The sequence below is a fragment of the Pundamilia nyererei genome, unplaced genomic scaffold (genome assembly GCF_000239375.1).
Source record: "Pundamilia nyererei isolate P.nyererei 1_Seehausen unplaced genomic scaffold, PunNye1.0 scaffold00124, whole genome shotgun sequence".
Classification (NCBI taxonomy): Eukaryota; Metazoa; Chordata; class Actinopteri; order Cichliformes; family Cichlidae; genus Pundamilia; species Pundamilia nyererei.
This window is the reverse complement of record NW_005187525.1, coordinates 1385332-1395238: the sequence shown is the minus strand read 5'-3', so window position 1 is coordinate 1395238 and position 9907 is coordinate 1385332. Positions and strand designations below refer to the sequence as shown.

General features: G+C 40.2%; 2 protein-coding genes across 2 annotated transcripts in view; one reads left to right on the top strand and one right to left on the bottom strand.

The window, feature by feature from the left end:
- asb7 (ankyrin repeat and SOCS box containing 7) overlaps positions 1-1991 on the bottom strand; it is a 15032-nt gene extending 13041 nt beyond the window's left edge. The window contains exons 1-2 of the mRNA XM_005742869.1: positions 1750-1991; positions 968-1064 (exon numbers count right to left, since the gene is read on the bottom strand). The gene's annotated coding sequence lies outside the window, so the exon portion shown is untranslated. The remainder of the gene's footprint in view (positions 1-967; positions 1065-1749) is intronic.
- Positions 1992-2527: 536 nt separating this feature from the next.
- On the top strand, positions 2528-7860 carry lins1 (lines homolog 1). Its single transcript, XM_005742868.2, has 6 exons — positions 2528-2911; positions 2986-3075; positions 4421-4553; positions 4836-5426; positions 6619-6802; positions 7062-7860. Exons 1-6 carry the CDS (start codon positions 2555-2557, stop codon positions 7792-7794), a joined length of 2088 nt encoding a protein of 695 aa, XP_005742925.1. The 5' UTR covers positions 2528-2554; the 3' UTR covers positions 7795-7860.
- Positions 7861-9907: the final 2047 nt, after the last annotated feature.

The window sequence follows — 9907 nt, the reverse complement described above, 5'->3', positions numbered from 1 at the left end:
GAGCCTATCTAAATCCCAGTAACGAGTAACGCGTTCCTGATTTTGGCATAATAACTAGTTACCGTGCTCGTTACCACAATAATAACGTAGTTACTGTAACGCGTTACTTAATAACGCGTTAGTCCCAACACTGATTATGGGAAATAAATATTTAAATCAAAACAAGCTGCTGATTATTTCTCATTTTACTTGTGAGCAACGGCACATTTAAATCTTACAAATATAGTTATTTGGCTTATATCGTGATAGAACGGACTGGTTCTTATATAACGCTTTTCTACTCTGAGCACTCAAAATGCTTTACAAAACTTGCCTCATTCACACAAGCATACTGTACTGTTTCTATCTAAGCTTCCTATCTAACATTCACACGCATTCACTGACGGATGCATCTTGGCCAAGGATATTTGGCACGCAGACTGGAGAGACGAGGATTGAACTACCAACCTTCTGATTAGCAGGTGCTCTACCACCTGAGCTACACTTCAAAAGACCATCAAATCATTTTTTTATTAAATTATTAACAGTTTGAAAATTTGGTTGATCTCAGAATTGCACAAATAATGTATAAAGCAGCAAACAAATCTTTACTCCACGACATTCAGAACTTAGGAGTAAAAACTATAATTTATTAATTTTTCTTTAATTCAGTCTTACTGAATAAAAAGCAGAAAACTTGGAATTTAAATAATATAGAGGCAAAACTATAAAAGTTTTATATATTCCCCCCAAAAATGTAATTATAAATGAAGTTATCTGAAAATGTACATGTTTGACGTATGTTCAGGCACAACAGTGGAATTTCAGAGACAGTCACTTTTTTGCTTCAGCTAACAAAGGCTTAACCATTACTTGATGAAGAGGTCTAGCAAGTTTTTTTGGTTTCCTTGTTGGGAGAAATTATGTTGATGTTAAAAAAAAAAAAAGAAAAGAAACAAAAGCTAATGTTTTAGATATTAAAATGTACCTTTGGACCAGCTGAAGAGATAGGCTTCTTTTAGTCATATCAGAGCTGCTTTGCAGATGTACTGGTGCACACTGTGAAGAACTGAGAATTTGTTTCCCTGTGGCACACAAACACAGTCATCAAAAAGAGATTAGAGGCAATGAAGAGTATTGTGAACACTAACGGGCAGAGTCAATTGATTATGGATACACCCCATTTATTGCTGAAAACCACAACAGCCAAACAATAGTAACAACCAGAGAGTTAAATACAAAAAAATTATGATATGCATATACACTACCCAAAGGTAAACTTACTAATTACACAATTTTTTAGCCAACCTGGGAAAACTTTGCAAATGAATGAAAACGTAACTATCTGTCATTACCTTAAAAGTTTGGCTCGTTAGTTTAACTCGTTTGTGATAAACAATAGACATCACCGTGGCTTTATTTGCTAACATGACCAATAATACAAAGCACGCACAAGTATACAGATATAACTTACAAAAGCTCGGCGGTGAAGATAGCTCGTTTCCACCACCCCAGAAAGTGTAACGACAGTAGATCCTTTTAGAATAACCCATGGTCTACGGCTGTACGTTCTTAGAAGGTTAGCTGAAGCTAGTTAGCCAGAAAGCTAACAAACTCATTCGCTCGTTTTTAATTTTATTTGGCTTCATTTGACTTTTTACACTATTATAATTGGGTAGAAATAAACCCCCAAACACAGCGCGTGTGGATATTAAAAGGAATTCTACGCCTTTATTGACAAAACAGCAGCTCTATAAAACAAAGACTTACTTGTCAGACGCTGAACCGACGTGTAACTGAGCCAATCAGCTTTCAGGTATACGGAACGATTGAAGTTGTCAAAGCTGCATTATTCCGTTACTTTCAGCACAAATACAATACCAAACAAAGAAGCTAGTGTCAAACTTTTATCCATATCTTTGTAGGTAATGACAAGAATAATCTAACTGTTCAACACTGAGACTTAATCAAAGAGTGTCTGCGAAGAGCTTCAGCAGCGTGACTCCATCAGCAAAAACAATAACACTTCCGTCTGCAGACTTTCACAATATAAGTATAATTTCCACAGCACGCCAAGAACTACCATTTGCAAAGCAGACGTATGAAACGGAATTTTAGGATGCAATTAATTTAAAATAAATCAGAAAGGCAAGGAAACGTGCATATATGATGATGCTATTCTGATTAATCAATTTGCAGATTAATGATCATAAAACTAACCTCACGGCCCATTGTTAGTCAGTGGAGCTAGTTTCCATCATTATTCTGCAGTCAGCTGAGATTAAAGGAGTGGTTTGGATGAAGAAACCTTTCTCCTACAGAAAACGTCCAGTTTGACAGAATGAACTTTCTGAAACTAGACACATTATATAAATCCATGGTCATTGTAGTAAATAAAGTGCTAGTATTATATTCACTATTATATATTCCCCACAATGTAAAAACAACAACAACAATATAAAGTTGTGTTTTCATTTATTAGACTTTTTTGTTTTATTTTGGTAATGCTTCACGTATTTTGTAGGGGTACTTCCGTGTATATCACGTGGGAGATCCACGCGGAAGTAGCCGCGCAATGGAGGGCAATATGAGTTGTAAAGACGATGACCTGTCCGTAATGACAGGGCTTTTTAACTGTTTGACAGAAGCGTACAGATGCTTTCTTGCGGGATCGTATCCCCCCCAAAATGCTGCCGATGTAGCGGGCGTAATATATTCCGGCTTTTGTGGACCTGTCCACGGGAAAGGCAGAGAAGGTTCCCCCTCAGAGTACTGCGGTGAAAACAGTGCGGAGCTGACTTGCATGTGCATGACTTTCCTCGGGAGGGTTTCTTCCAATCTGACGTCTCAGGGGCTGCATCCAGACGTTAGGTTTTATTTTGCGGAGGTCCTAAAAGTATTGCTTGAAGACATGGATCTCATCACGCACCTTGTAAGTGCTACCACTGCTCAGGGAGTAAAGACGTAAAGTTATCTTAATAATTGATTTAATTACCTTTTCCATAGGTAAAGCGGTTCCAAGCCGAGGACCACATTATCTCACATCTGGCTGCAAAGACGGCATCAAACTGTGTTTTTTACCTTATCTGCAAATCTGTAAGTAGTCATTCTTTGGGGATTCGTCTTCAGCAACGACTTTTTGTTTCCATCTCTGAGATGACCGAAGCGCTTTAGCCTACCTACTGTAAATCACATACTATTAAAAAATATGCAACACTGTTCATTGTGTGTAATGTTAAGAATGGTGAAAAAAGCAACGTTTAAAATAACGTAAAAGAAGACGCCAGAAGGTTCTAGGGTAAAACTTCAGCAACTGGTAGGTTGTACGACTAAGACCAGACTGGCCAGCCTGTGCACCACCTGGACTTACAAGAAAGCCTATGACTCAAAACCTCACACATGGAACCTGGAATTCATAGAGCTACACAAGATGAGCAGAACCCTAATAGTAAAAAAAGAGAGGAAAGGTAGTTACTGCAATCCTCTAAGGTCTATCAGAAGGCAACACACTGAAAATAGCCAATTGGGAACCATGAAAAGGCTACTAGGAAAGCTACAACAACCCAGCGAGTAAGGCAGGTCCTGAGAAGTAGGTGAATGGGAAGAACAAGATCAAGGCAATCGCCACCTACACCCAAAGGAGGAGATCAAATCCACTGACATCAAGACAATGAAGCTTCTTCATCTAGCCCTCTGAGACTACGCTGAGCGGAGGGAAGGAGACCAAGTGTCAGAAGCACTATCCAGGGTGAAACAACAAAGAGCCACATCATTTATTTTGGCCATCAGGAAGATGTATAGTACCATATCACCCCAATGGAGCACTTTGCTCTCAGATTGCAGCTTTACTTGTGGTTACTGGGATATTTAAAAGTAGTATGGGAGGCAGAACCTTCAGGTATCAGGCACCTTGTCTGTGGACCCAGCTTCCAGCTTGGATTTGGGAGACAGAGACCCTTTCTACTTTTAAGATTAGGCTGAGGACTTTCCTTTTTCTGAAAGCTTGCAGCTATGGCTGAATCGTGTGACCTTGAATCCACACTTAGTAGGACTTAGCAGTAGACTTAGGCTGCTGGGGTCCTCTCAAGATGCACTGAGCGTTTCTCCTTCTCTTACCCTTTTTTACTCACCATCAACGGCTCTTTCACAGCATGTCTTTTATCTGGTCCCCCGCCCGACTGGTCATGGCAGATGGCTGCCGCGACCTGGTTCTGACGGGTTGGACAACAGTGGAAAGGAACTCTCTTTTAAAATGAAGGTTGAAAGGGAGTTTTTCCTCCCCACTGTTGCCAAGTCCTTACTCATAGGAGGTTATCTGTTAGGGTTTCTCTGTAAAATTTTAGTGTCTTTACCTTTCAGTATTGAGCACCTCGAAGCGACTGTTGTTGTGATTTGACAGTTTAAAATTGAATTTGAGTGCTTGTATGCTTAAATTTCTTAGGGACTTATCAGTCCTGCCTGGCAGAGGAAATGTGAACAAGCATTTCAGAACCCGTGGCCTGGTGCTGAATTAGATGCCTGTTTGTGGTCACTGACTGAAGTCTCCAAAAAACTTCTTAAAGGAGCTCATCGAGGTAAACGGTGTTAGTAATTTTCATTTTCAAGGAGTCCAAAATCCACGATATCTAGGCTATAATGGTAACAAAAATACAGAAAATTGTAGAAACTGCAGCCAGAACATTTTAAGATTTTGAACATTTAAATGAATTTACTGAAAGATGAGTTTATTGAAATCATTTGTTCCGTAGCTAGGCTAACTCCTTGGGGTAAGATATGGGCAGATATGATGCTTACAGGATGACGGTTGATTTTGTCTACTCTCACATTTTGAATGCCTTTTTTTCCCCTTCCATTAGAGCTCATGACACTTCTGGTAGGTTTTGACCTCACTCTAAGTGTTCTATGTTCAAAACTGCTCCCTGAAGAGAAGAAACACATGTCACAGCATTCAGTGGATTTTACCAGAAGCTCACACTGGGGAACATCATTATGTCTACTGCTAGACCTGCTTGAGGTGCTGACTTCTTCTAGTTTGGTATGTGGAGCTGGTGTCCGTTTGAAGAGTCAGAGAGTAACCCACCTTCACTCGTTGGCCCTCCTAAACATCTGCTGCTCCTCAGAGTATTATGTTAAAAAGAGAGTGCTGCTTCTTCTAAAGAGAGCAATCCTCCAGAAGGTTGGAGAGGACTGGATTTCAGGCGATGTGGCGTCAGGGAGGACGTGTGGAAACTGGAGCTCTGATATGAGCATTCTAGCTCGGACTGTGTTAAAAGCAGCTTCTGACAATTGGTTACTGAGTATTCAAATGCAGTCTGGCGCTTTCTTTGGAGGAACCAGGCACATTCTGGGAGATCAGATTCAGAACTGGGATTGCATGATGCTGAGAGCTGTCAGCCTCATTATTCTCAAGTCCATAGAGCTTTGCATCCAAACAGCTGCAGGATCAGGTGAGAATTAAAAAGAAATACCAGCGTGGTTGATGATCTATCATTTTTGCATGAGTACAATTAAAGATGTTGCTGAACTTTAAACCAATTAAATTAAAAACAAATCATTTGAAGCTCTTCTTTTTGATAACTGTGATAGTACTGGTTTTTTTTCCTCACCCAGAAATCTCAGCAGCACATTCAGTGGAAAAACAATGAAAGAGATGCTGAATGTTTTCACTCAGTGTCTGTTCTCTCCCCTGACCAGTCAAATCAAAGACAAAAATCTGGATGACAAATGCTTTGAAAATGACATTTGATATTTCAAATGTTGTGTAGCCAATGATTGTAAATCTAAAGTTATTAAGAAATGATCAGTCAAAAGAGGGTTTTCAGGAAAAACTGTTAAATGTTCAGTTTCTATGCCATATGTCAGAACAAGCTCCAGAGTGTGATTGAAGTGGTGGGTGGGTCCTTTTACATTTGGAGAGAAGCCGTTTAATAACAGATTAAATGCAGAGTTGAAGCTGCATCTATGTTTAAGTCACCCACAGTAATTATTTTATCTGAACTGAGTGTGATAAATTAGAGAGAAGCTCGAAGTGCCAGGTGGACAATAGATATCAATAAATAAAATGTTTTTTGTCCTGGCTCTCTGCCATCACCCACACCTGGTTATGTGGCAGATGGCTGCTCCTCCCTGGCGGAGTTTCTGACGGTGGTTTCGTCCTTTATGTCCTCCAATGGGCAGGGATAGTTCAGTAGGTAGAGTAGTGGCCCCATGATCGGAAGGTCGGGGGTTCGACTCCACTGAACGGCTACCCTGAGGTACCCCTGAGCAAGGTACCGTCCCTACACACTGCTCCTCGGGCGCTGCACTGGTGGCTGCCCACTGCTTCACTGGGTGAATGGGTTAAATGCAGAGGAACTATTTCCCCATGGGGGACTAACACGCACACTTTACTTTACACTTTACTTTTACTTTTTTTTTTTTTTTGAAAAGAGTTTCGTTTTTCCATTCCACTGTCGCCAAATGTTTACTCAAAGGAGGTTGTTTGATTGCTGCAGTTTTCTTTGTATTATTGTCGGGTCTTTACCTTTAATCGCTTTCTCTAAACAGGCCAGGTTTCACCCAGAAAGTTTACCAATGATCTTAAAAGCCTTTATATGCTTTCTGCTGTGGCTTAGGCGTATGATTATCTTCTTAACACAGAAGTGAAGACTGCAACAGAGGTTCATGCATACCTGCAGAGTCTGTGGGGCTTCCTGAGAAAGTACAGTTTCAAACAGAGAGAGGTCACTCATCTCTGCTGCTGGATCAGCATGCTGTTTGGAGAACAGGATGATGACATGATGGAGGCAGCTAAAGCTCTGCTCTACATATTTCTTCATTACAGGTAAAACAGATACCAGATTTGGGTATGATATAAAAACTATAATGGTAAAGAGGTCCTGATGTTAGTTTACCATCTTTAAAGATACTTAAAGATAACTTCTACACATGTAAAAGTATTCAGATTTAAAATATACATGTGTGTGTTTCTGTCACTGTTTACTGATACTTCACTGTCTTTCACTTTACCAGAAGAGAAAAATTCAAATAAGCTGTTAGTGTTTACGTGATATGTTCTAATTAGATTTTTCTCTCATTTTTAGACTGATGTCTGGGATGGATGAATTTGCAGTGCTGGAGACGGCCTGTGCATCTGGCTTTAACCCTCACTGTCACTTTGTGCTTCTGCTTCAGAGCATGTCCTTTGACTATAGCATCCTCCTAGACTTTCTGATCTCAGCTGAAACCTGCTTCCTGGAGTACTTTGTGCAGTACTTGAAATGCCTCCGAGATGATTGGCAGGGCTTCGCTGCAGCATGTGGACGTATCACTATGTCAGACTGTTGTCTTTCACAGCAGAAGAAGTTAGGCGCCGATAGGTCAACATTGAAATGTAAAGGAGAGCCAGATAAAGTAGAATCTGGTTCTTGTGTTATTCCACCAGCTGGAAGGCTAGGTATGGCTTCAGAGCTTCGCCTTGTAGAGTATGATACTTCTGATGAGTCTGATTCTGAGAATACAGTGGAATCTGTCTGCGCCTTGAATGGGAAACAATATAAGTCAACAGCTTTACTGAGTCCAAGACCGGAAGGATTATTACAGCCAGTGTTGCAGAGTGAAGAAACATCACATGCAAACATGGCATCTCTGTCATGGCAGCTTACAGGTGAAATATCAGTCAGAGCAGTCCATTGTTTGTCACAGCTTAGAGAGGTGGTAACGAGGCTGCACACAAAGAAGCTCTTCCCATATAACCCTTCTTCACTCTTAAAGCTCCTAGCGCAAGTAGAGAGCTGTTACCAGAAATCACACCTGTCACAATGCAGTAAATCATGAGGATCACTAGTTTCAGTGATTTTGTTTGTTTGCTGATGTGGTGTGCACTTCCTGTTCCTGCTATTGCACATATAAAAATATTATTGTCGATATTATAAATATTCATCCCTTTATCTGTATTTACATTTTGTGTTTCACTAATTGTTTTATATTTCTAAGTACAAATGCTATTTCATTGACAGTGTTACATTTAGTGCTCAGTCTTTAAAAAATATTACCATGTCTTACTATTATCATGTCATTAAGTAAAAAACGTCAAATTGTTTCTGAAGCTATACCATAGGGTGGCAGCAGAGGACTTTTAAGTGCATTCTCAGAAGGCAATTTTAATGTCACACCGGGGTGGATGTACCTCAGGAAGTTTTGGTGTTTTGGTCCCTGGCTGATCCAGTTTGTTTGAAAGATACCAAAGTTGTTCACAGATGCATCCATCAGGGTCTAAATGTTGGATACAGAATGATCTGACTCAGGAATTGTCCCAGCTTTTATAAAGCGCTTTGAGTGCACAGATAGAATAGAAAAGTGCTTTAAAGTCCATTTACCATTCACTCCCAGAGTTGCTATTTTTTTTTTTTATTGTAAAGCAGTTTTGCTCTACGATTATGGCTGTCAAAGAGAACCACATTTTAAGTGCATCTGTAACTCTTATATGATTCTGGGCACATTTTGTGCCATTCCAAGTTTTAATTTTTGTGCTATTTTGGCTGTGCTGAACGAATAAAACCCCATATTTGCTAGTAGATATAATTTTTAATTTTCATTTTAGAATTGTTGTCTCATTTCCTTAAATAAGCTTAAAATGGCTAAGCCATGCAAAAGCCGCCACAATTTATCTTCCGGCCAAAACATGTCCCATTTAAACAAGTGAAAATACAATTTTTGATCCCAAATCAACTAACGAATTCCTTTATGCTAAGATTTCATTTTTGACAACTTGCCTTTAATGTTTTGTTTTTATATTTGTCCAACCAAATGGGTGTCTTGCTAATGAAATGATGAACGTGTGCTGCTAATGATGTTAGATAATTTTGTGTGTGCAAGTCTTTTTTTCTTAGAAGGCCACACTGTGTCATAAACTAATTCAATAATAATTACTGATAGGTGACCTTTCAGAGCTTCAAAGCTATCTCAGCAGCAAGAACCAAAGCTCAGGTAATTTATGCAACTGCACTGCAGCCATGGTTAGAAGTATGAGCAGTAGTGCAGGAGCACTCTCTGCAAGAAGATGGCAAGACTTTACAGCACAGAGGAGCCTCTGGAAAAGACACATCATACTCCTCCGGGCTGACATGGAGGAGGCCTCGGACGTAGAAACAGACCAGCTGGAGTCCAACTCTGACTCATCTGAAGGTGAGAGTGAAAATATGGTTGAAGCAGTCACAGGATGGACTCCTTATCCCCATATTTTGGTCTTCAACAAAGACTGCAATGCTCTACTACCTCCCAGTAGCCAAAGGTTTGCACTGCTGCTGATGGATGAAATCCTGCAGCAAATTGTGGCCATGCTAAAACCTTGAATGGGAAACACTTAGTGGCTTATGTAGGGATGCTCATTTTTGATGGTGTTTACAGGGCAAAACTCTTCTTCTTTAACGGGTAAAATCCAAAAACTATAATATTTGATATTTATATTTCAGGCTGAAGTAGTTTTAAAAGACCATTGGTCATTGGTTTTCAAGATGGCAGCTTGTAGTGAGGTTGTACTAGGGAGTGCTAGTACACCAGTTCACTGATTCTACACCCATAACTTTAGAAATGCAATTTATTACAAGTTACTACAGTGACATTATCTGTAAGCCTGGGATGAGCATTAGCAGCTAGTTTTTGGGACAGTCTGACAACATGCCGTGAAGGAAAGTTGTAATACCCAACACTGTGGGGGACCCCAACTTGCAGAGCGGAGAGGCAAATGAGGGAACTAGCATGGGAACTGATGCAGAGTTGAATATTGGAACACATCCATTAGTTTGTGAGGTGATTCAGGAAGTAACTGTGAAGTCATTGAAGATAAACTCGAGCCGGGTCTCCCTGCTATTTACAAGCACAAGGGAAACAACTGGAGGACCATGAGACGCACATAAAGGAAGCGGACGCCCGGATCTTGGCTATGGCG